This window comes from Coenobita brevimanus, chromosome 15 (assembly GCF_032717465.1).
Source record: "Coenobita brevimanus isolate Jiangsu-jjx chromosome 15, ASM3271746v2, whole genome shotgun sequence".
In the NCBI taxonomy this organism is placed as follows: Eukaryota; Metazoa; Arthropoda; class Malacostraca; order Decapoda; family Coenobitidae; genus Coenobita; species Coenobita brevimanus.
In genome coordinates, this window is record NC_136968.1 from 615,473 (window position 1) to 643,239 (window position 27,767).

General features: G+C 43.1%; 1 protein-coding gene across 1 annotated transcript; it reads left to right on the plus strand.

The window, feature by feature from the left end:
* Positions 1-27,362, plus strand: LOC145390567 (protein HID1). Its single transcript, XM_080265381.1, has 16 exons — positions 1-143; positions 916-1,129; positions 5,317-5,489; positions 6,321-6,374; positions 6,820-6,988; positions 7,579-7,820; positions 8,880-9,077; positions 11,249-11,339; positions 12,865-12,990; positions 14,525-14,629; positions 16,225-16,389; positions 17,740-17,976; positions 18,755-18,963; positions 22,827-23,077; positions 26,395-26,553; positions 27,292-27,362. Exons 1-16 carry the CDS (start codon positions 78-80, stop codon positions 27,353-27,355), a joined length of 2,523 nt encoding a protein of 840 aa, XP_080121507.1. The 5' UTR covers positions 1-77; the 3' UTR covers positions 27,356-27,362.
* The last annotated feature ends 405 nt before the right edge of the window (positions 27,363-27,767 follow it).

A 27,767-nucleotide genomic window follows, 5' to 3' on the forward strand; every position in this document is an offset into this window, starting at 1 on the left:
AAGCATAGACTCGCAAACAACAAGCACACGAAACGAGAAGACAGTCCGAGAGAGTTACCCCAAGAGAAGCTGGCAAGATGGGTAATGCCGATACCAAGCTGCACTTCAGAAAGGCAGTTGTCCAGCTGACCACCAAAACACAGGTATTGTTCCAGTCCTGACCTACTCTCTCTCTCTCTCTCTCTCTCTAGCTACACTTCAGAAAGGCAGTTGTTCAGCTCACCACCAAAACACAGGTATTGTTCCAGTCCTGATCTACTTCTCTCTCTCTCTCTCTCTCTTAATTTTTGCAGTACAGTTGATCCCCTGCTTACAAACTTATGAATTATGACCTTCTGGAGCTATGAACATTTTTTAGAAGCATATACTGAGCTATTTTTTTCATATCCACAAAATATTATATGCAGAATGGCCACCCTTTATGGGATTATGGCATCTGGCTATAGATAGACAGATAGATAGATAGACTTAGAGACTTCATGATAAACGTATTGGTGATTGGGTTTACTTGTAGCAGATATTACAACAACAGCATTTCACTTTCTACTTGTGTTCATAATATTTATCCATGATTTTGTACATACACTGACTCAGGTACCGTACAGTATTAGTAATTTTTGACTTGAATCTAAAAAACAAATAGTTCACATGCAGGGGAGCAACTGTACTAAGTCTGGCTAATAATGTGTAGTTTTTTGGCATTACTGGTATATTATAACTGAGTACATTTTTAGTAATTTTTGACCTAAATTAAAAAAAAAAAAAAAAAAAAAATCACATGCAAGGGAGTAACTGTATTGAGTCTGGCTAATAATGTGTAAATTTTTGGCATTACCCCTATTTTATCATGGAGTACATATTCAAAATTTTATGAGTACTCTGGGAACACATGTTATTTTCTCATACTTACCACAGCCCATCGATGCCGGGGATGAGTCGTTCTGGGACCAATTCTGGGGTGAACACACGACAACATCGCAGGACGTGTTTGCGTTGATCCCGGCAGCGGAGATCCGATCCCTGCGAGAGGAAGCCCCGTCAAACCTGGCTACACTGTGTTATAAGGCAGTGGAGAAGCTGGTGAGAGCGGCCGACACTGGCTGCTCTACCTCACAGGAGCAGAATATTGGTGAGAGAGAGAGAGAGAGAAAGAGAGAGAGAGACAGACAGACAGAGAGACAGACAGACAGAGACAGAGTGCTATAGACAGACAGATTAATAAAGATAAAGGATGACTTAGATCATAGCTAGAGAGAGAGAGAGAGAGAGAGAGATTCATTGTATGTATGTGTGTGTGTGTGTGTGTGTGTGTGTTTTGCCAGATGGGTGTAGGTATTTATGTATCCTAGTAATTATTTATTTATGTGATGTATATAAATGTCTGATAGGGGAAAAAAAAAAAACTATCCTGACCTAGCCCAATGCAGTGTGTCTTCATTTGATCTGCCTTTACATTATTTAGTCCCCTCCTTCTTTAATCTGACCAGCCTCTCTCTCTCTCTCTCTCTCTCTCTCTCACTACACTCAGTTTCTTTTTACTGAGGCGAAGATGCACTGAACAGGTTGGTGATGCTTGGCTGAGTGCAACATGTCCGAATAACATTTACTAACCCAACTTTCCCCCTCATATATATGTTGTCAGTAAAGCTAAGAGGGAGGGGGAGGCCAAGGATGAGATGGAGGGATGGAGTGGAGAGGTATATGAGAGAGGGGGGTGTGAGCTGGGAGCGGGGCAGTGAAATGGCAGGGGGACAGGGCAACATGGAGGCGATTTGTTTGTGGCCACCCCTTATGGAATTAAGGCGTCTGGCAATAGATGGATAGATAGATAGTAAAGAGATTATGAAGTAATGTTGTATTCAGCCATCACCAACTTGTCAAATGCATCTTCGCCTTGATTAAAAAAAAAAAAAGAAAAAAAAGAAAAAAGAAAAACAGTAGTGTTGTCGCCTCTTTCTTTAACCGGCCTTACTCTACTCTCTCTCACTCTAACCTGCCTTATTCTCTCTCACTCTAACCAGCTTTACTCTCTCACTCTAATCAGCCTTACCCTCACTCACTAGTGTTATGTCCCCTCACTCTATAACTAGCCTTACTCTCTCTCGTTCTAACCAGCCTTATTCTCTCTCACTCTAACCAGCCTTACTCTCTCTCACTCTAACCAGCCTTACTCTCTCTCACTCTAATCAGCCTTTCTCTCACTCTAATCAGCCTTACTCTTTCTCACTCTAACCAGCCTTACTCTCTCTCACTCTAACCAGCCTTACTCTCTCTCACTCTAATCAGCCTTTCTCTCACTCTAATCAGCCTTACTCTTTCTCACTCTAACCAGCCTTACTCTCTCTCACTCTAACCAGCCTTACTCTCTCTCACTCTAATCAGCCTTACTCTCTCTCACTCTAATCAGCCTTACTCTCTCTCACTCTAACCAGCCTTACTCTCTCTCACTCTAACCAGCCTTATTCTCTCTCACTCTAATCAGCCTTACTCTCTCTCACTCTAACCAGCCTTACTCTCTCTCACTCTAACCAGCCTTACTCTCTCTCACTCTAATCAGCCTTACTCTCTCTCACTCTAACCAGCCTTTCTCTCTCACTCTAACCAGCCTTACTCTCTCTCACTCTAACCAGCCTTACTCTCTCTCACTCTAATCAGCCTTTCTCTCACTCTAATCAGCCTTACTCTTTCTCACTCTAACCAGCCTTACTCTCTCTCACTCTAACCAGCCTTACTCTATCTCACACTAACCAGCCTTACTCTCACTCACTCTAACCAGCCTTACTCTCACTCACTCTAACCAGCCTTATTCTCTCTCACTCTAACCAGCTTTACTCTCACTCTAACCAGCCTTACTCTCTCTCACTCTAACCAGCCTTACTCTCACTCACTCTAATCAGCCTTACTCTCTCTCACTCTAACCAGCCTTACTCTCACTCACTCTAACCAGCCTTACTCTCTCTCACTCTAACCAGCCTTATTCTCTCTCACTCTAACCAGCCTTATTCTCTCTCACTCTAACCAGCCTTACTCTCACTCACTCTAACCAGCCTTATTCTCACTCACTCTAACCAGCCTTATTCTCTCTCACTCTAACCAGCCTTACTCTCTCTCACTCTAACCAGCCTTACTCTCACTCACTCTAACCAGCCTTATTCTCTCTCACTCTAACCAGCCTTACTCTCACTCACTCTAACCAGCCTTATTCTCTCTCACTCTAACCAGCTTTACTCTCACTCTAACCAGCCTTACTCTCACTCACTCTAACCAGCCTTACTCTCACTCACTCTAATCAGCCTTACTCTCTCTCACTCTAACCAGCCTTACTCTCACTCACTCTAACCAGCCTTACTCTCTCTCACTCTAACCAGCCTTATTCTCTCTCACTCTAACCAGCCTTATTCTCTCTCACTCTAACCAGCCTTACTCTCACTCACTCTAACCAGCCTTATTCTCTCTCACTCTAACCAGCCTTACTCTCTCTCACTCTAATCAGCCTTACTCTCACTCTAACCAGCCTTATTCTCTCTCACTCTAACCAGCCTTATTCTCTCTCACTCTAACCAGCCTTACTCTCACTCACTCTAATCAGCCTTACTCTCTCTCACTCTAACCAGCCTTATTCTCTCTCACTCTAACCAGCCTTATTCTCTCTCACTCTAACCTGCCTTATTCTCTCTCACTCTAACCTGCCTTATTCTCTCTCACTCTAACCTGCCTTACTCTCTCTCACTCTAACCTGCCTTACTCTCTCTCACTCTAACCTGCCTTATTCTCTCTCACTCTAACCTGCCTTATTCTCTCTCACTCTAACCTGCCTTATTCTCTCTCACTCTAACCTGCCTTATTCTCTCTCACTCTAACCTGCCTTATTCTCTCTCACTCTAACCTGCCTTATTCTCTCTCACTCTAACCAGCCTTATTCTCTCTCACTCTAACCAGCCTTACTCTCACTCACTCTAACCAGCCTTACTCTCACTCACTCTAACCAGCCTTACTCTCTCTCACTCTAACCAGCCTTATTCTCTCTCACTCTAACCAGCCTTATTCTCTCTCACTCTAACCAGCCTTACTCTCACTCACTCTAACCAGCCTTATTCTCTCTCACTCTAACCAGCTTTACTCTCACTCTAACCAGCCTTATTCTCTCTCACTCTAACCAGCCTTACTCTCACTCACTCTAATCAGCCTTACTCTCTCTCACTCTAACCAGCCTTACTCTCACTCACTCTAACCAGCCTTACTCTCTCTCACTCTAATCAGCCTTACTCTCACTCACTCTAACCAGCCTTATTCTCTCTCACTCTAACCAGCCTTACTCTCTCTCACTCTAACCAGCCTTATTCTCTCTCACTCTAACCAGCCTTATTCTCTCTCACTCTAACCAGCCCTATTCTCTCTCACTCTAACCAGCCATACTCTACTCTCTCTCACTCTAACCAGCCATACTCTACTCTCTCTCACTCTAACCAGCCTTATTCTCTCTCACTCTAACCAGCCTTATTCTCTCTCACTCTAACCAGCCATACTCTACTCTCACTCTAACCAGCCATACTCTACTCTCTCTCACTCTAACCAGCCATACTCTACTCTCTCTCACTCTAACCAGCCATACTCTACTCTCTCTCACTCTAACCAGCCATACTCTACTCTCTCTCACTCTAACCAGCCTTATTCTCTCTCACTCTAACCAGCCATACTCTACTCTCTCTCACTCTAACCAGCCTTATTCTCTCTCACTCTAACCAGCCTTATTCTCTCTCACTCTAACCAGCCTTACTCTCTCTCACTCTAACCAGCCATACTCTACTCTCACTCTAACCAGCCATACTCTACTCTCTCTCACTCTAACCAGCCTTATTCTCTCTCACTCTAACCAGCCTTATTCTCTCTCACTCTAACCAGCCATACTCTACTCTCTCTCACTCTAACCAGCCTTATTCTCTCTCACTCTAACCAGCCATACTCTACTCTCTCTCACTCTAACCAGCCATACTCTACTCTCTCTCACTCTAACCAGCCATACTCTACTCTCTCTCACTCTAACCAGCCATACTCTACTCTCTCTCACTTTCACCAGCTTTACTCTCTCTCACTCCAACCAGCCTTACTCTCACTCACTAATGTTATGTCCTCCCTTTCTTTAGTCTAACTGGCCATACTTTCTCTCACTCTAACCACCCTTATGCTCACTCTAACCTTTCTCTCTCTCACTCTCTAACCATCCCTGCTCTTACTCACTCTGACCAGCCCTACTTTCACTCTAACCAGCCTTACTCTCACTCTAACCATCTTTTCTCTCTCTCTCTCTCTCACTAGTGTTGAACTGTGTGCGCATCCTGACGCGTGTGTTGCCGTACATCTTTGAAGACCCAGACTGGCGGGGCTTCTTCTGGTCCAGCCTGCCTGCGGGTGGAGACGACGGTGATGATGATGATAATGCACATGCAGAGCCCCTACCACTGGCACATAGTCTCATTAATGCTTTATGTGTAAGTGTGTGTGTGTGTGTGTGTGTGTGTGTGTGTGTGTGTGTGTGTGTGTGTGTGTGTGAGAGAGAGAGAGAGAGAAAGAGAGTGCAATTTTCTACACAAGATACAAAAACATATATCCTGTCACAATAATTTTTTACAGAGAGAAAATAATAAATAACCTTTTCTATAGATACAGAAATATATATAAATAACCTTTTTACATAGACATAAATAAATAACATTTTTTATATATACAGAAATAAATAAATAAATTAAATAAATAAATAAATAACCTTTTCATTAGACACATAAATAAATAAATAAATAACCCATTTTATATAGACAGAACTAAATAATCTTTTTGATATATACAGAAATAAATAAATAACTTTTATATATACAAAACATCTATCTATCTATCTATTGCCAGACGCCATAATCCCATAAGGGGTGGCCATTTGACTTTGAGTTATTTGTTTTACGGGGAGGGGCACTAACCCTCCACCAACCCACTTGTTGACACATAGGGAGCACGTATGGTTTGGTTATATGGTTACCACCCAGCGTTGTCAATGGTTTCTTGGCTTACAGGAAACCATTAGGCTTGTCACTCAATGTAAAGCCACCTGTAAAGGAAAGAAAAGCAATAAGAAGTGACAGGAAAGATGGGAGAAATAGGAAGAGAGGAGGACAGACACAGAAAAAGAATGATAAAGGCTAACGAAGAATAAATAAGTAAATAAATCACCTTTTTACACATACACAAATGAATAACCTCTTTACATATACAAAAATAAATAAATAAATGAATATCCTTTTTCCCACCATAAATATTTCTGTGTATTTCAGGACCTGCTGTTCTGTCCGGATTTCACCGTCTCTCCCAACAAGAAGTCTGGTCCAGTGAGTTTCATTTCGATTTTGAATTTTTGAATTGAATTACAGCACTGTATTTTGGGTTTTTGAGACTCCCTGGCATCCCATATTTACCAGTTAATTTGTGTACCATCTGTATCATTATTGTCATCATCATCACCATTGTCATTATCATCATCATCATCACAAAGATCTGAAATAAGCTCCAAAAGGGCGGAATTGTGGACTAAGTTAGTGTAACATGTAGTTCTCATTTTTAGTACTAGAATATGGTACTGTACTCTTTTATTTTCAAACGTACTGTATTTGAAATCCCACCAGAGGGATGGACCAGATATAAATAGATTTTCAGCTTTAACGGATCAGACTTCCCGCCAGTGAGTCCTTTACTGTATAGGGAACTAATGTATTATTATTATTATTATTATTATTATGTATCCCTCATCTCACAACCATCCTATTGTTTTTTCAGGACAAACACGAGGACCTCCAGAGCATAGACAGCTGTGAGTACATCTGGGAGGCGGGGGTGGGGTTTGCACACTCCCCCCCACACGTACCAGCGCATGACTCCAACCGCACACAGCTCCTCAAACTCATCCTCACCTGCTTCTCCCAGACCATATACCAGCCGGGACCAGGTGGGCAGGGCTGGAGACCATCGATGGAGGGCTTGGGAAAGTTTGGGAAATATTAGGGTGGAATGTAGTGTTTTATTTTTTTATGGATTAGAATTGTGTAGTTGTGTCTGTAGTAGTAATGGTGGTGGTGTTGATGGTGGTAGCAGAAGTAGTAGTAGTAGTAGTAGTGCTGTATAGTAGTAGTAGTAGTAGTAGTAGTTGTTCCCCAGGCAATGTGGCTGAACAGCCCCAAGTTGTAGTAGTAGTAGTAGTACCACCATAATAATAATAATAGGCTAATCATCATCATCATCATCCAGACCTCCTTTCTTACCCTAGGGCAGGGTGAGGAGTAGCAACGTCTAGATGACCAAAGTTTGCCCAGTTCAAGGAGCCATGCTTCCATTCACTCATCATTCAAGCCCCCGGAATCCTGGCTCTATATGATACGCCAAAAAAATTTCCCCACATTCTGTAGCTTCATATATAGCTACCTAATAATCTAATAATATCTGTTAATACCTAATAATATAATAAATAGTAATAATGATAATAATAATGTGTTGCTAAAATAAAGTACAGTAATGTGGTGGTGTTTGTTTGTGGTACAGATCCCAATGATGCCGGCAACCGTTGGATAGCAGCGTTTACGTGCGCGGACAACCGTCATGCACTGCCGCTCTTCACGTCCCTGGTTAATACCGTGTGTGGGTACAATCCCGGTGGTCTGGGGGTGCCGTACAACCACCTGCTGTTCTGGGACCACCGGGAGCCGCTGGTGGAGGTGGCGCTGCAAATACTGATCACGGCACTGGATCGCGACGTCACTGCAGGATTGCCAGGATGGGACCAGGTCTGTGCCAGTTTTGATTCTTCTTCCCTCCTTTCTTCAGTTCATTCCTTTTTCCAGCTTTCTTTCCCTCCTTCTTTCCTACGGTCCATCCCCCCTTCCATCTTTCCTTCTCTCCTTCATTCCTTTCATCTCTGTTTGTATCTTCCTCTTCCCTCCTTGTCTCTGTTAGCATCTTCTTCTTTCCTTCCTTCCTTCCTTCAGTCCATTCCTTGTTCCATCTTTCCTTCCCGCCTTCTTTCCTTCCTCTCATCTCTTAGCATCTTTCCTTCTTTCCTTCCTTCCTTCATTCCATTCTCCCTACCATCTTTCTTTCCTCCTTCTTTTCTTCCTCTCATCTCAGTTAGCATCATCTTTCCTTCCTTCGGTCCATTCCTTGTTCCAGCTTTCCTTCCCTCTTTCTTTCCTGTCTCTCATCCCTTTTAGCATCTTCTCCCTCTTTCCTTCCTTCCTTCAGTTCAATCACTCTGTCTCTATCTTAATCACCAACAGAATGGCCCTGGAGACAACCTTTTTATCAACTACCTGAGTCTCATTCACCGTGAGGAGGACCTGAGTTACATCTATCAATATACAGTATCTATTTATCTCTCTCGGTCTGATCTCTTTCTGTCACTCAGACTATCTGTTTATCTATCTCTCAGTCTATCTCTGAGGAGGACCTAAGTTTTGTCTATCTATATATATCTATTTATCTGTCTCAGCCTAATCTCTTCTTTCAGTCAGACTGTGTATCTATCTATCTGTCTATCTATCAGTCTATCTCCCTCTTAATCACCAGCAGAATGGCACCGGAGACAACCTCTTCATCAACTACCTGAGTCGCATTTACATCTATCTATGTATCTATTTCTCTGTCTCAGTCTAATCTTTCTATGTCAGTCCATCTATTTATCTATCTCAGTCTATCTCTGTCGTAATCACCAGCAGAATGGCACCGGAGACAACCTCTTCATCAACTACCTGAGTCGCAGTTACATCTATCTATATATTTATTTCTGTCTCAGTCTAATCTCTATCTATGTATCTATTTATCCATCTATCTGTTGCAATCCCCGACAGAATGGCCCTGGAGACAACCTCTTCATCAACTACCTGAGTCGCATACACCGCGAGGAGGACCTGAGTTTTGTCCTACGGGGCTTCACACGACTCCTCAACAACCCACTGCAACAAACGTACCTCCCACACTCCACCAAGAAGCTCACCTGCCATCAAGAACTGCTTGTGTTTTTCTGGAAGTTCTGTGACTACAATAAGGTGCGTTTGTGTGTGTGTGTGTGTGTGTGTGTTTCTGTTTCTGTGTCCTGTTTTGAGTTGTTTTCCTATCACTCTCTCTTTAGGTCTTTCCTTGTTCATTCCTCTTCTTTCCTTTCCTCACCTCTCCTTTCTTCTCTCTCTCTCTCTCTCACCTTTGCGACTCCTCAACAACCCACTGCAACAAACGTACCTCCCACACTCCACCAAGAAGCTCACCTGTCATCAAGAACTGCTCGTGTTTTTCTGGAAGTTCTGTGACTACAATAAGGTGCGTTTGTGTGTGTGTGTGTGTTTTTTTTTGCTGTTTCTGTAGCCTGATTTTTAGGGCTTTTTTCCTCTCTCTCTTTAGGCCTTTCCTCTTTCCTTTCCTCTCCTCTCCATGCCGCTCCTCTCCTCTCTTCTTTTTACCTATCCTCTCCTCTTCTTTCTTCTCCCGACCTCTCCTCTCCTCTTCTCTTTCTCACCTTTGCGACTCCCCAACAACCCACTGAAGCAAACGTACCTCCCACACTCCACCAAGTAGCTCACCTGTCATCAAGAACTACTTGTGTTTTTCTGGAAGTTCTGTGACTATAATAAGGTGCGTTTGTGTGTGTGTGTGTTTTTTGCTGTTTCTGTGTCCTGTTTTGAGTTTTTTCTTTCTCATTCTTTCTTTAGGTCTTTTCTCGTTCCTCTTCTCCTTTCCTTTCCTCACCTTTCCTCTCCTCTCCATTCCTCTCTTCTGTCCTTTCCTCTCCTCTCTGTTCCTCTCCACTCCTTTCCTCTCCTCTTCTTTCTCTCACCTTTGCTACTTCTCACCAACCCACCACAACAGACATAGCCATCAAACTCCACCAAAAAAACTTACATGTCATCAGGAGCTGCTTGTGTTTCTGTGATTATTTTGTGAATATGATAAACTGCCATCTTTCCTGTCACTTCTTATTGCTTTTCTTTCCTGTACAGGTGGCTTTACATTGAGTGGCAAGCCAAATGGTTTCCTGTAAGCCAAGAAACCATTTACAACGCTGGGTGGTAACCATATAACCAACCCATACATGTTCCCTACGTGTCAACAAGTGGGTTGGTGGAGGATTAGTGCCCCTCCCCGTAAAACAAATAACTCAAAGTCAAATGGCCACCCCTTACGGGATTATGGCGTCTGGCAATAGATAGATAGATAGAATAAACTGCATTTTGTGTCTGTTTTTTCCTGTCATATTTCAACACTTTTATGACAACATTACCCAAAATAATAACATGTAGTGTTACCTAAGTGTTAATGATTGTTTATTCTCAGGATCAGTCTTTCAAGTTATCTATTAGACGCCATAATCCTGTAAGAAGTGGCCGTTTGTCTTTGAGGTCCTGGTAGCTGTTTTACAGGGAGGGGCACTAACCTTCTGCAAACCCACTTGTCGACATGTAGGGAAATGGTTACCACCCAGCGTTGTAAATGGTTTCCTGGCTTACAGAAAACCATTAGGCTTGTCACTCACTGTAAAGCCACCTGCAAAGAAAAGAAAAGTAATAAATATGACAGGAACAATGGGAGAAATAGGAAGAGAGGAGGACAGACACAGAAAAAGAATGATAAAAGTGAAGGAAGAAGTAGGCAACACTACATCAAATGAGTGGATGATGGTGAGAAATATGAAGAGAGGAGAGCAGACACAAAAAAAAGAATGATAAAGGTGAAGGAAGAAGTAGGCAGCACTACATCAAATGAGTGGATGATGGTGAGAAATATGAAGAGAGGAGGGCAGACACAAAAAAAAGAATGATAACGGTGAAGGAAGAAGTAGGCAACACTACATCAAATGAGTGGATGGTGGAACAGATTAACACTAAAATATGATGCTAGTCACAGAGGAAAAACAGATTGACAGTAGAGAGAGAGAGAGAGAGAGAATAGTCACCTCTGAACAAAAATCAGTCTCTCTCTCCACCTAAGCAATCATGTACATCACAATACATATTTCACTGACCCAGTTTATTCATGAGAGAGGGGGGGGGGGTGAGCTGGGGGAGGGCAGTGAAATGGCAGGGGACAGGGCAACATGAAGGCGATTTGTTTGTGGCCACCCCATATGGGATTAAGGTGTCTGGCAATAGATACTGATAGATAGATAGGTTTTGAAAGATAGATAAATAGATAGATAGGTTTCATTAATTTGTGTTTTGTGTTTCAGAAATTTCTCTTCTACGTCCTCAAGAGCAGTGACGTGCTGGATATCCTGGTGCCGATCCTGTACCACCTCAATGATGCTCGCGCCGATCAGTGTAAGTAAACAGCACCGGTAATAACAGTGGTAATCATCGTCGTCATCGTCATCATCATCATCATCATCATCGTCGTTGTCGTCATCATCATCATCATCATCATCGTCGTTGTCGTCATCATCATCATCATCATCATCATCATCATCATCATCATCGTCACTCTTATCGTCGTACTTGTCATCATCATTATTCATCATCGTCCCTGTCATCATTGATATCTATATCATCACCATGCAGTGACCATTGTAAATTCATACTGGTGGTAATAATATTAATAAATAATAATAATATAACAATAAATCATCATCATCATCATTGTCATCACCACCATCACTGTCATTGTCATCATCATCATCTTTGTCATTATCATCATCATCATCAGTATCTTTATTTAAATCACCATGCACTGACAAGTATAAATTCACACTAATAATAGTAATAATGATGATAATAATAATAATTATAATTATAATAATAATCATTCATTCATTCATACATTCATCATCTAATCCTGTGTTGCCCCATGAGGAACGTAGGAGCCCGGGGCTATGCAAGTTGGTGCCGACATTTAAGATGAGAGTGACCAGCCTCACTCATCCCTGAGTGGCATTACGTGAGCAATAAACCCCAACCACCCCTTGGATATAAACCTGCACAGATAATAATAATAATATAATAAATCATCATCATCATTGTAATCAGCATCAATATCTTTATCACAACCATCATTATTTTTTTTTTTTTATTATTATTTTTTTTATGTGTCTGACTCTGGGCATAGGCTTCACAGCCTGCTATCAAGGCCCAGCAGTCCTCCTACATACCACACACCACTACATGTCACCACTTCGGCACTAACACCCACCATCCATATTGAATACATGCTAGGGCTGTCTCATACAGGACTGGTGTATTGGTATTAGCGGGGGTATTTTTATGGCACTAACACCCACCGTCCATACTGAATACATGCTAGGGCTGTCTCATACAGGACTGGTGTATTGGTATTAGCGGGGGTATTTTTATGGCACTAACACCCACCGTCCATATTGAATACATGCTAGGGCTGTTTCATACAGGACTGGTGTATTGGTATTAGCGGGGGTATTTTTACGACATGTCAGCGGGTCTTCTGGTAGATCAGTAAAGCCTGATTTAATGAAATTCAAATCCTTAAACTGTTCCCTGCCCCAGCCGGGATTCAAACCTGGGTCTACTTTACCCTCTTTATCATCATCACTGTCTGGGGTTTTCTCTTGATGTAACCCTACCGTATAGCGAGTTGTAAGTAGATGATGATGATGATGATGATAAAGGTGATGATGATGAAAATGATGATGATGACAGTGTTGATGATAATAATGATGCTGATGGCGACGATGACAGTGACAACAACGATGATGATGATGATGATGATGATTATGACAATGATGAAGATGATGGAGAAGAAATGCCAGTGGTGTATTAAATTATGGTATTGTCTGTCACTATACCTGCCTCACACCGTCTCTCCCTCCGTCCCCAGCACGTGTGGGTCTGATGCACATTGGGGTGTTCATCCTGCTGCTGCTGAGTGGCGAACGCAACTTTGGTGTGCGTCTCAACAAACCCTACACGGCCTCTGTACCCATGGATATCCCTGTGTTTACTGGTGAGCCGCAGTGTGATGCGTGAGGGTGGGGTGGGGTGGGGTGGGGTAAGGAAAAAAAAAAGGAAAGATAAAGCAAGGTAGGGTGGTGTGGTGTGGGGTGGGGTGGGTTTGGTTTGGTTGGGGTGGGATGGGGTGGGGTGGGATGGGGTGGGGTAGGGTAGGGTAAGGGGAAAAAAAAAGAAAATGTAGGGTAGGGTAAGGAAAAGAAAGAAAATGTAGGGTAGGGTAGAGTAGGGTTGGGTTAGGAAAGGAAAGCTAGGGTAATGTAGAATAGACTGGGGTAAGGAAAGGAAAGGTAGGGCTGAGTAGGGTAGGGTAAGGAAAGGTAAGGTATGGCAAGGTAGGGTAGGGCAGGGTAAGTATTGTGAGTGAGGTGGGGTAAAATAGGGTAAGGAAAGGAAAGGTAGGGTAAGGTAAGGTAAGGTATGGCAGGGTAAGGTAGGGTAGGACAGGGTAAGTTAGGGTCAGGCAGGGAAGATTCGGTGGGTTGAGATGTGGTGGGTTGAGGTGGGGTTGGTTAAGTGACTGGTAGGAGTGGGTTAGAGTGGAGAGGTGGGTCGGGGTTAGGCTGGGTTGCAGTCAGTGTGTTTTGACTCCACAGAACTGAGCCATTCCCACCACTTTGCTGAGACTTAGTTATGAGGTATTGGTAGGAATGAGTCTCCTTGGTTACTAGTCAAATCAAGTATCCCTTCAACCACATAAAACTTTAATTGAGACTTTTTTATGAGGTACTGGTAGGAATGAGTCTCCTTGGTTACTAGTCAAATCAGGTATCTGATCAACTAGCACTCTAATTACTGAGACTTTTTTATATGATACTGGTAGGAATGAGTCTCCTTGGTTACTAGTCAAATCAAGTATCCCTTCAGTCTGATCACCTCTGGCCATCCACTAAGCTGAAAGGGGTTAGGGATCATTGTCAAGATGGAACAAGTGTGCTGTTGTTTGAGTTGCAGTATATACACTCATACCTCGATGTAAGGGAGTCACTGGGGAATCAACATGTCCCTTGCTTGAAAATGTCCCTTACTTGAAAATGTCCCTTGCTTGAAAATGTCCCTTACTTGAAAATGTCCCTTACTTGAAAATGTCCCTTACTTGAAAATGTCCCTTACTTGAAAATGGCCCTTACTTGAAAATGGCCCTTGTTTTACTTGTCCCTTACTTAAAAATGTCCCTTACTTGAAAATGTCCCTTATTTGATAATGTCCCTTGTTTTACTTGTCCCTTACTTGAAAATGTCCCTTGTTTTACCACAAAGACAGTCTTATTATGAAATGCAATGATTGTTTCACTTATCTAATTTATTTATATGATTATGATTATTATTTTACATGTACTGTACTGTATAAAGAAACATATTAATGTGTATTACCAAGACATTACGTATCACTTTTAAATGGTCTTGTCCGTTTGTCAGGTAGAATATGGAGTCCCTTAAATCCGAAATCCCTTAAATGGAGGTCCCTTAAATCGAGGTTTGAGTGTACAGTGTTAATGACCTGTAACAACATCATACCCCCTCCCCCAGGCACCCACGCTGACCTAATGATCATCGTGTTCCACAAGATCATCACCACCGGACACCAGCGACTCCAGCCATTGTTTGACTGCCTCCTCACCATCCTCGTTAATGGTACCCGCCTTGTTTGACACCATTAAATCCTTCAATCAATTATATACTTTAATTTTTTGTGCTTGGTAGCCCTAGTGATCTATCTGTCTGACTATCTAACTATCTATCCATCTGTAGCCAGACACCATAATCATGTAAGAGGTGGCTGTTTGTCTTTGAGTTCGTTGCTTTACAGGGAGGGGCACTAACCCTCCACCAACCCACTTGTTGACACGTAGGGAACACGTATGGGTTGGTTATATGGTTACCACCCAGCGTTGTAAATGGTTTCCTGGCTTACAGGAAACCATTAGGCTTGTCACTCAATGTAAAGCCACCTGAAAAGGAAAGGAGAGTAATAAAAGGTAACAGGGAAGATGGGAGAAATAGGAAGAGAGGAGGACAGACACAGAAAAAGAATGATAAAGGTGAAGGAAGAAGTAGGCAGCACTACATCAAGTGAGTGGATGATGATCGCCTCCACCTACCACCTAACCCAAGTGCTGATGGGGATAATGAAGGGTGTGTCTTGAAATTTCTGAGTTAAATCATATAAAGATAGCAGGGGAAAGATATATAGGACATTATAGTGAAAGGACCGCATCTTGTGTTTTATATCTTGTCTCGTGTTTTATATCTTGTCTTGTGTTTTATATCTTGTCTTGTGTTTTATATCTTGTCTTGTGTTTTATATCTTGTCTTGTGTTTTATATCTTGTCTTGTGTTTTATATCTTGTCTTGTGTTTTATATCTTGTCTTGTGTTTTATATCTTGTCTTGTGTTTTATATCTTGTCTTGTGTTTTATATCTTGTCTTGTGTTTTATATCTTGTCTTGTGTTTTATATCTTGTCTTGTGTTTTATATCTTGTCTTGTGTTTTATATCTTGTCTTGTGTTTTATATCTTGTCTTGTGTTTTACATCTTGTCTCGTGTTTTATATCTTGTCTCGTGTTTTATATCTTGTCTCGTGTTTTATATCTTGTCTCGTGTGTTATTCCACTTGATGCCAAACTGATTTATTTATATGAAAGAGAGTCACAGGAGAGGAAGTGTTAATACTGAAATCATTAATATTCTCCCATAGTCTTGTCTTCACCTGTATTATATTCCATTTCATGCCAGATAATATTAATCAGTTATGTTGTGGAGAGGATGGAGGATGAGAGACTGAGGAGAGTGTATGTGAGAGAGAGAGAGAGAGAGAGAGAGAGAGAGAATCATTAACCCAGAGAGAGAGAGAGAATCATTAACCCAGAGAGAGAGACAGAGAGAGAATCACTACCCCTCAAACACCTCAAATATTTCTTTATCCACAGCAGAGAGAGAGAGATACAGAGACGGAGAGAGAGATAATCATTACCCCCAAACTCAACTCTCTCTCTATCCGCAGTGTCTCCGTACATCAAAACAATGTCTATGGTTGGAGAGAGAGAGAAAGAGAGAGAGAGAGAGAATCATTACCCCATAACCTCTGCCCCTCAAACTCCTCAACTGTCTTTCTATCCGCAGTATTGCTGTACATCAAAACAATGTCTATGGTGGGTGCGAATGAGAGACAGAGAGACAGACAGAGATAATCATTACCCCCCAAACTCAACTATATTTCTCTCCGCAGTGTCTCCGTACATCAAAACAATGTCTATGGTGGGTGCCAATAAGCTGGTGCACCTGCTGGAAGCCTTCTCCACCCCTTGGTTTCTGCTGTCAGCGCCGCACCACCACCACCTCGTGTTCTTCCTCCTCGAAACCTTCAATAACATCATACAGTACCAGTTTGATGGTGAGTGAAGATGCTATTGTCACTGTTGTCATTATAATCATCTTCATCATCATTAATCTTATATTTATCGTTGTCATCAACATTATCCTCATCCTCATCTTTATTATCATTATCGATATTGTCGTTGTCATCATCCATCATCATCATCATATTCACCACCACCACCTTCAATTCCTGTATCATCATCATAATATTCACCACCACCACCACCACCACCACCACCTTAAGTTCCTGTATCATCATCATCATATTCACCACCACCACCACCTTCAATTCCTGTATCATCATCATCATATTCACCACCACCACCACCTTCAATTCCTGTATCATCATCATCATATTCACCACCACCACCACCACCTTCAATTCCTGTATCATCATCATCATATTCACCACCACCACCACCACCACCACCACCACCTTCAATTCCTGTATCATCATCATCATATTCACCACCACCACCACCACCGTCTCCTTCCTATATCATTATTTCATCATGCAAGGCTAGTTTAAATATTTGGTAACTTGTGTACTTGCAGAAGAGCACGTGTACAATATGAAACACAGCAATAGGGAATTACCAAATGATGTAATTAAGTTGTTGTGCCAGTGTTCGATGCCTGGTAGTTTTTTTTTTTAATGCAAGAAGAAGGAACCAAAGGCCAGGATCCCACAAAACTGTTCCCTCCAAGAAAAAACAGAAACAAGATAACACAGTGCCAGATTCAAGATCCGTTCATTTCGAGATGCCTGGACACACTGTGGTTGAATGACTGGAGATCAAAGGCAGTTGGAAATACAGACAGAGGGAGACAGTTCCTTCTTCCTTGCATTAAAAATAAATAAATAAATTAAAAAAAAAGTGTATACCATCATCCACAAACATCAGGCATTGCACATACTGACCAACCATCCCACAAACCACTCCAGCGCCTGCAAAAGTCTGGCCCTTTCTAACAGCCTCTAGAAACTCCTCCCCCAGGCAATTAATTGACTTTATACAAAACACATATAAACTTACAATCTTCTACAGCCCTAACAACCACTAACAGTTATCTAACACCCTCTAATTTCTCTAACAACCCTCTAACAGCCTCTAAGAACCAATTCAGGCAATTAATTGGCTTTATACAACACACACATGAACTTACAATCTTCTAGAGCCCTTAACAATAGCTAACAATTATCTAACACCCTCTGATTTCTCTAACAACATTCTAACAACTTCCTACAGCCTCTAACAATAGCTGACAATTACTAACAATCATCTACAACCTCTGACAATAGCTAACAATTTTCTAACACCCCCCTGATTTCTCTAACAACCTTCTACTAACTTGCACATTCCAGGCAACAGCAACCTGGTATACACAATCATCCGCAAACGTCAGGTATTCCACGCACTGGCCAACCTCCCCACCGACCACTCCACTATCAGCAAGAGTCTGGCCAGGCGTGGGAAGAGGCTGCCCCCCACCCGCCACCCCTCCACCGACTCCACACGCAACCCACCCACCATGGAGGGAGCCACCCCCGCCCTGCCCGCCCAGCCCGGCACACACACCGCATCACTTCCCGCCATGCCAGGTGAGACAATGCTCGTACGCTTCCCTACATTGCACCCACAAACAACAATAACTACAGCTCACAAACAATCTAACTACAGCTCACAAACAACTATCTAACTACAGCTTACAAACAACTATCTATATACAGCTCAGGGGTAAGGGACCGAGTAGGGAGGCTGCCAGAGATTGAGCAGCATGGAAGGCCGCTATAAGGTGACCAAGGCTGATGCATGCTAGTATGTTGGAGCCTTTACGATATGATGCAGTATGATTCCCCATCCTCTCCTGGCTAGTGTGAATTACATGATACGATTCCCCATCCTCTCCTAGCTAGTGTGAATTACATGATACGATTCCCCATCCTCTCCTGGCTAGTGTGAATTACATGATACGATTCCCCATCCTCTCCTAGCTAGTGTGAATTACATGATACGATTCCCCATCCTCTCCTAGCTAGTGTGAATTACATGATACGATTCCCCATCCTCTCCTAGCTAGTGTGAATTACATGATACGATTCCCCATCCTCTCCTAGCTAGTGTGAATTACATGATATGATTCTCCATTCTCTCCTAGTGTGACAAATCCCCATCCTCTCCTAGTTAGTGTGAATTACATGATACGATTCTCCGTCCTCTCCCAGTGTGACAGTTCATCCTCTCCTAGTGTGACGATTCTCCATCCTATCCTCGTTAGTATGATTTATATACATGATACGATTCTCCATCCTCTCCCAGTGTGACAATTTCCCATCCTCTCCTAGTGTGAGAGAAATACACATTCAACTTTTTCCACAGGTCTGGAGAAGATGACCGAGAAAGAGTCAGCCCACCCGACCACCCAGCAGCTAGACCAACTGACCCATGCCGACCCCAGCAAGGTGGGGACGGAGGCCAGTGATGAGGTGATCGGCAGCTCTCCCCCGCCCCCCGGCACCACCGTACAGCCACCCACACTGCCCTCCTCACCACAGCCCACACTAGATGGACTGACACTGCAGGATAAGGTGTGTATGATTGGGTGCTTGGCAGTGGGTGAGGCAGGGAGGGAAATAAAGAATAAGTAAGATTTAAAATGGAGGGAAGAATGAATGAAGGAGGGAAGGAAAGAAAAAATGGGAGGGAGGGAAGGAGGGAGGGAGGGAGGAAAGAAGGAAGGAAGGGAGAGATGAAAGAAGGAAGGAAGGAAAATAAGAAAGATTTAAAACAGAGAGAGGAATGAAGGAAGGAAGGAAGGAAGGAGAAAATGGGAGAAAAGAAAAGGAAGGGAGAGAGGGAGGGACGGAGGAAGGAAGGAAAAAAATCAAGATTTAAAACAGAGGAAGGAAGGAATGAAGGAGGGTAGGAAAGAAGGAATGGGAGAAAAAAAAGTGGAAGGAAGGAAGAGATGAAGGAAGGAAGGATGGAAAATAAGCAAGATTTAAAATAGAAGGAGGAATGAATGAATGAAGGATAGAAAGAAAGAATGGGAGTAACGAAAAGGAAGGAAGGATGGAAAATAAGCAAGATTTAAAATAGGAGGAGGAATGAATGAATGAATGAAGGAAGGAAAGAAAGAAAGAATGGGAGTAAAGAAAAGGAAGGAAGGAAAATGAGCAAGATTTAAAATAGAGGGAGAAATGAATGAATGAAGGAAGGAAGGAATAAAGGAAGGAACGAAGAGGGAGAGAGAGAGAGAGAGAGAGAATGAAAAGTTATGCAGACCCTTTAGGTATGCTTTGTGAATGAACAGAGAAATAGATAGATAAATGGATGGATGGATGGATAGATAAACAGATAGACTGGTAGAGGGATAGACAGATAGATAGATAGGTTAAGAATAAAAAAATATATCCTATCCCCCAACTGCTGCACGAAGGACGAAGATGATGATGATAGTGATGGTGGGGGTGAGTTGGGATGGGGGGTGGGGAGCCCTGACCCCCCCACCACCCTCCTCCACACCGACCCAACCTCACCCATCGGACACACTGACGATATGGTAAACACAATTGCGGGCTCGCGGCCTTTGGTTCCTTCTTCTTCGCATAAAAAAAATATACTCTTTTCACTTTAACTTGACCAAAAAAATCATATACATACTCTTTTCACCTTCACTTGGCCAAAAAGATGGTATACTTTGCTCTCTTCACTTTAACTTGGCCTGAAATTGACACCTGTCCATTTTGAATTTTGAGTAATAATAATAATCACCAGTATATGGTGCTAGTCATGAAGAAGTGCTGTGAAAAAGATGTAGAGTTGTAGTATTGTCTTTCTCCTGCCACTGAGTCATGTGAAGTGAGCTGCAAAAGGATGAAAATCTGGGCCAAGTTAAGGTGAAAGGAGTACAGTTAAAGCAGCTTAGTGTTGTATTTGAAATGGGTGTTGAAAGTTCGGAACATCTCTTCCTTAGTGATTTATTTTGTAGAAATCACCATACCTTCTGTTGTATGTTATTTATGGTCATTTTAAGCCTGACACAGCTTGCATCAGTAACACACAGGAGGATAGTGCCGTGTAATGGAGGATAGTGCCGTGTAATGGAGGATAGTAAAGTGTAGTGGAGGATAGTGAAGGGTAATGGAGGATAGTGAAGCATAATTAGTGTAGAGTAAATTGATGATGATGATGATGATGATGACAATGATGATGATGATGACGATGATGATGATGATGACAATGGTGATGGTGGTAATGATGGTGATGTTGGTGATGATGATGATAATACTGTAGATGATGGTGGTGACGATGATGATGACAATGGTGATGATAATGACAATGGTGATGATGATGACAATGGTGATGATGATGATGATGAAATTACAAAGGAAAATACAAGCAATATGATACAAGGTGTTATCAAGTCTCCCAAACCACTTACACTATGACCCTCAATGTCTTCCTCTGTGTGTGCATGTTTTGTGGTTGTTTGCATGTGTGATTATTGTGTTTGTTGTGGATGTTACTGCCTATGTTTCTGTGCAGGGCAATCACGCTACCCTCCCTCCATCTCATCCTCAGTCTCCCCCTCCACCCCATCCCTCCATCTCATCCTCAGCCTCCTCCTCCCACTTTCCCCCTCCACCTCATCCCTCCATCTCATCCTCAGTCAGTCTCTCCCACTTTCCCTTTTCACCTCACTCACATACACTCTCCTAATCAATCCTTCATTCTTCATTCTCTCCACATGGATTTTTTTTTTTTAACATCCTCCCTTTTGCAGAGTAAACCACTGCCATACTTCACCACAGTTCACCACACCACATCACCACTACTCTAGCTTTTTTTTACTGCATGGATTTCTCACCATCCTGTTTTGTCTATCCATCTATTGCCAGACTCCTTAATCCCGTACGGGGTGGCCACAAACAAACCGCCTCCATGTCACTCTGTCCCCCGCCATTTCACTGCCCTGCTCCCAGCTCACACCCCCCTCTCTTGATGTACCTCTCCACTCCCGTTATGTAATGATTATAAATATCGCAAGCCAGATTCATGTTAATGAATTTGATGAGATCCAGACACATGAGAAGAAAAACAGTGTCCAATTAATGTCCACTCTACTTAATAATAATTTGTATAATAAAAGAGATTTGTCATCAGATAATACAGGGTGGGATTCTGGGACATATTTACGATCAATTCCCTGTCGTAACTTAAGATGCAGTACCCTCGCGTCCAAGACGGTAATATTGTCGCCTGAGGGTCCTGTCTTGGATGAGAAACGTCTTGGACCAACACAAGACCTTATGGAAAAAATTAATATTGTCACAAAATCTTTGAAATGTGCCCTTAAAAACATCAACCTAGACCTGTTTTGGCACCAAAACAAATTTCCTCACCTTGAAAGTGTTTCTGAGCTTATCTCCAGCTTAGTAGCTCATTATCTCCAGCTTAGTTGCTCGGTTATCTCCAGCTTAGTTGCTCAGTTATCTCCAGCTTAGTAGCTCATTATCTCCAGCAGTTATCTCCAGCTTAGTATCCTGAGGTAGATGGCGGCACTTCAAGGGGTTAGCAGTCAGTTTCCTAGACATGGTTACATAAGGAGAGGCAATAACCTAGGAGCAAACGCTGAGTGCAACACACAGAAAGTGTGTCCATGATTCTCTGGTGAGAGACAAAACAAGCCCTGCTTGCTCATCACATGACCAGATGCCAATATTTTATTGGACATCACAACCACGTCGCTCTTCAAGGTGCAGGAGCCGTGCTGGACCAGGTGAGACCGTCATAGCTGTTTTCTCCTCGGATTTGGGTCGTTATGAACTGTTGGTTCCGTATTGGACTTATGCAACTGTATTACAGTTATAATTTAGGTTATTATTTATGGTCTCTGTCTTGGACGCGAAACGTCTTGGACGAACCTGTCTTGGACACAAGGGTACTGTATATTTTTACAGGACGAACTAGACAAGGGAGGATTTTGTACTTTCTTAAATTGTTGTGCAGAAAACATCAGTAACCTGCAGTAATATTTGTCTCATAACTAAAAAAATGGGAAACAGAGGAAGATTTGACAGTCTCCTTGTCCTCTCTGCATATCAAAACCTGACTTACAAGAGGGCATTGATTGTAAGTGCGTTTGTGTATCAAGCGTAAGTGCGTATGTGTATCTTTGGCCCAGGACATTATGAGCCAGACTGAGTACTGTTAAAAATAACTAACCTAATCTAATCTAACCCAGTGCAAAAATATCTAGCCTTCCCCCCCCAGAAAAAAAAACTAGCGCCCAAGCCAACCCAAATCAAACCAAACCTTAAGCATTACCCAGGCAGACCCAAGCTTTAAAAACAAACAAATACACACACACACACACACACACACACACACACACACACACACACACACACACACAAAACCCACCCTAACCCAGTCGGAATTTGTGCAGGGTGGTGATGAGAGAGGCAGCAGCCCAACCCAGTCACAGGGTTGTGACTGGTCGGTGGGCGGGGGGCAGGACTCTGAGAATGAGGCCACCCCATCCTCCACCCCACGTGACCCCAGTGTGACCCCACATGACCCCTCCTGGACCCCAACGCCAGCCTGGGTCAGCGGATGGAAGAGCAAGCTGCCGTTACAGACCATCATGAGACTACTGCAGGTTCTGGTCCCTCAAGTGGAGAAAATATGCATTGATAAGTAAGTCAACCCACACAGTTACCTTTGTAGTCCATCACGTATCCAACAGGTCAACTCTGGAACTGTCTTCTTCTGTATTTCCCACTTGCTATGACCTCCAGTCCTTCAAACGCCGTGTCCAGGCATCTCAAAATGAACGGATCTTGAATATGGTGGGCACGTAGCACCCTTCTAGCAACAAACTCTTCATCCCTTTTCTGTCCAACTCTTTAATGCATGGGCTAACTTATTCCCAGTCCTTCATGTATGCAACAGGTCAACTCTGGAACTGTCTTCTTCTGTATTTCCCACTGCCTATGACCTCCAGTCTTTCAAATGCAGTGTGTCCAGGCTTCTCAAAATGAATGGATCTTGAATTAGGCTCTCTGTTGTCTTGTTTTTGTTTTTTCATGGAGGGAACAATCTTGTGGACTCCTGGCCTTTGGTACCTTCTTTCATGCATTTAAAAAAATAATAATAACCACATAGCTTTGTATTTCTCCTTGCACTTCATGTAGGTTTGTATTTCTCCTTATGGATGTACATCACATAGGTTTGTATTTTTCTGTATGGGTGTACATCATATTATGTAGCTACTGCTGGTCCTTGTCCCTCAGGTGAAGGCATATATTGGTAAGTATTTTGGTAACTACAGTACAAAGTTGCACAGCTTTGTTGTTGGATACGTTATTGCACACATCACACTTGACAAGTAACTTAATCATTGTTGTTGTTTTTGTTATTTTTGGTATTGAGGTTCCAGGCTCATCTGAACATGAACCTAGTATACATCCTACAACACAGCATTGTTTCATTTTAAAAGGCTCCAACCTGCTTGCGTGCATCAGCCTTGGTCACCTAATGGCGGCTGTCCATGCTGCTTGATCTCTGGCAGCTTCGCTATTCAGTCCCTTATCCCTGAGGTCACACTTAATGACCTCATCCCAAGTCTTGTTCGGTCTGCCTCTCACAACCATACCCCTAACATTAGCACTTCTCTTTCCATGCTGCTCGATCTCTGGCAGTTTCCCTATTCAGTCCCTTATCCCTGAGGTCACACTCAATGACCTCGTTCCTGGTCTTTTTCGGTCTACCTCTCACAACCCTCCCCCTAACATTAACACTTCTCACTCTGTGCATCATGGTTGGTTTATTGTTGGCACCAGACCTAGCACTAATTCCATGCCTCAGTACCATGCCATGCTACCCTATGCCTCACATAAACACTTCTTCAGCCCCAGTCCAACCCTCTGTCAGTCATTCAGCTTAACTTGGCAGAGATATTTGTTCATTTGCATTGTTACTTATTGTATCTTAGCAACAAAACAAGGCAAAACTGTGGCTGTACATCAGAGCCACAGCACCTTCTCATGACTGGTTCCATATCTATCTATCACTATCTATTGCCACACGCCTTAATCCCGTACGGGGTGGCCACAAACAAATCGCCTCCACGTCGCCCTGTCCCCTGCCATTTCACTGCCGTGCTCCCAACTCACACCCCCCCCTCTCTTATACCTCTCCACTCCATCCCTTCATCTCATCCTTGGTCTCCCCCTCCCTCTCTCCCCCTCCACCTGACTCACTTACACTCTCCTTGTCAGTCTCTCACTCTCCATCCTCTCTACATGGCTCCATATGCAGGTGTTAATGTCTTGTTACATCTCAGCATTCTGTATGAAGAGATGGGAGTTTTAGGCCCAAGTTAAAGTATATAGAGTACACAATTGCCTTGTGGAGAGGATGGAGAGTGAGAGACTGACAAGGAGAGTGTAGACGAGTGAGGTGGAGGGGGGGAAAGGGAGGGGGGAGGCCAAGGATGAGATGGAGGGATGGAATGGAGAGGTGTATGAGAGAGGGTGGTGTGAGCTGGGAGCAGGGCAATGAAATGGCGGGGGACAGAGCGACATGGAGGCGATTTGTTTTGGCCACCCCGTATGGGATTAAGACGTCTGACAATAAATAGATAGATTGAATTGCCCTCTACCAGTTCCTCACACCAAACCTCTGCAGGGACCTGATGGACATAAGTGAGATCCTTTGGTTCCTGTTACATGGTATCCTGGTGGGACTACTATCTATTTATTTATCTATCAATCTATAGCCTGACTCCCTAATCCCGCAAAGGGTGGCTGCAGACAAAACACCTCCGAGTCGCTCTGTCGCTCACCATTTGACTGCCCTCCCCCAAACTCACTACCCCCCCCTCCCTCATATACCTCTCAGCTCCATCCCTCCATCTCATCCTCGGTCTACTACTGGTACAGATTCCGGTGCTGTTCCATATATACCTCACTGCAGCACCTACCCTATTACAACCCTCTGTAACATCTAACAAAACACCACACATCACTTCAGCAACCCCAGTCCAACTCTATCATTTCCGTGCCTTACTTCAGTCCTTCAACCCCATTCCAACTCTACCATATCCATGCCTTACTTCAGTCCTTCAACCCCAGTCCAACTCTACCATTTCTGCACCTTACTTCAGTCCTTCACCCCCATTCCAACTCTACCACATCCATGCCTTACTTCAGTCCTTCACCCCCATTCCAACTCTACCATATCCATGCCTTACTTCAGTCCTTCAACCCCAGTCCAACTCTAACATATCCTTGCCTTACTTCAGTCCTTCAACCCCAGTCCAACTCTACCATATCCATGCCTTACTTCAGTCCTTCAACCCCAGTCCAACTCTAACATATCCTTGCCTTACTTCAGTCCTTCAACCCCAGTCCAACTCTACCATATCCATGCCTTACTTCAGTCCTTCACCCCAGCCCAACTCTACCATATCCATGCCTTACTTCAGTCCTTCACCCCAGCCCAACTCTACCATATCCATGCCTTACTTCAGTCCTTCACCCCCATTCCAACTCTACCATATCCATGCCTTACTTCAGTCTTTCAACCCCATTCCAACTCTACCATATCCATGCCTTACTTCAGTCCTTCACCCCAGCCCAACTCTACTACATCCATGCCTTACTTCAGTCCTTCACCCCAGCCCAACTCTACCATATCCATGCCTTACTTCAGTCCTTCACCCCAGCCCAACTCTACTACATCCATGCCTTACTTCAGTCCTTCAACCCCAGTCCGACTCTACCACATCCATGCCTTACTTCAGTCCTTCAACCCCAGTCCGACTCTACCACATCCATGCCTTACTTCAGTCCTTCAACCCCAGTCCAACTCTACCACATCCATGCCTTACTTCAGTCCTTCAACCCCAGTCCAATCCCTGTATGTTTGTCTATCTATCTATCTATCTGTCTATCTATAACCCAACGTCCTAATCCCTATATGTACTCTAAAACAACCGCACATCTCCACAGGGGCCTGACAGACGAGAGTGAGATCCTGCGCTTCTTGCAACATGGCACCCTGGTTGGCCTTCTGCCGGTGCCGCATCCCATACTGATCCGCAAGTACCAAGCCAACGCCGGTACTGCTACCTGGTTCCGCACCTACATGTGGGGCGTTATATATCTCAGGTGGGTTATGAGAGAGAAAGAGAGAGAGAGAGAGAGAGAGAGACGCAAGTACCAAGCCAACGCCGGCACTGCCACCTGGTTCCGTACCTACATGTGGGGCGTTATATATCTCAGGTGGGTTTGGGGGGAGGATGTAGGATGGAGTGGAGAAAAAACAGAATACAGGAGAGGGGAGGAGTGGAGAGAGGAGAGGAAAGGAAAGGAAAGAGAGAGAGAAAGTGAATTTCCATTATCCCTTTAAGTAGTTTTTTTTTTTTTTTTTTTAGAGAGAGAGAGAATTTCCATTATCCCTTTTAGTTTTTTTTTTTCATTTTTCGTTACATCCACATTATAAAGAGAGAGAGAGAGAGAGAATTATCCATTAACCCTTTGAGTGTTTTTTTTTTTTTTTTTCATTACATCCACATTATAAAGAGAGAGAGAGAGAGAGAGAGAGAGAGAGAGAGAGAGAGAGAGAGAGAGAGAAAATTATCCATTAACCCTTTGAGTGTTTTTTTTTTTTTTTTTTTTATTTTTCGTTACATCCACATTAGAGAGAGAGAGAGAGAGAGAGAGAATTTCCATTATTCCATTATCCCTTTTTAGTTTTTTTTTTTTTTTTGTTACATCCACATTAGAGAGAGAGAGAGAGAGAGAATTATCCATTAACCCTTTGAGTGTTTTTCTTTTCATTTTTCACGTTACATCCACATTTCTTTCTTCGTCTTTGTAGTCACTAAAATTCTTCCGTCCCTTCAGAAACGTGGATCCGCCCATCTGGTACGACACCGATGTGAAGCTGTTTGAGATCCAGCGGGTGTAGAGTGGAAAGGGTACAACGATGATGAACACAGAACATGAAGAACGATGAACATGGAGCAAGAACATGAAGAACGATGAACATGGAACAAGAACATGAAGAACGATGAACATGGAACAAGAACATGAAGAACAGTGAACATGGAACAAGAACATGAAGAACGATGAACATGGAACAAAAAGAACATGAACAACAATTAACTCAGAACAAGAAAAAGATGAACAGTGATGAACACGGAAGAAGAAGAAGAACGTGAACAACTAAGGCCACAGACGATGAACTGATGAACATGGAACAAAAAGAACATGAACAACAATGAACTCAGAACAAGATGAATGTGAACAACAATGAACTCAGAACAAGATGAACGTGAACAACAATCAACTCAGAACAAGAATAACAAACAACTAAGGCC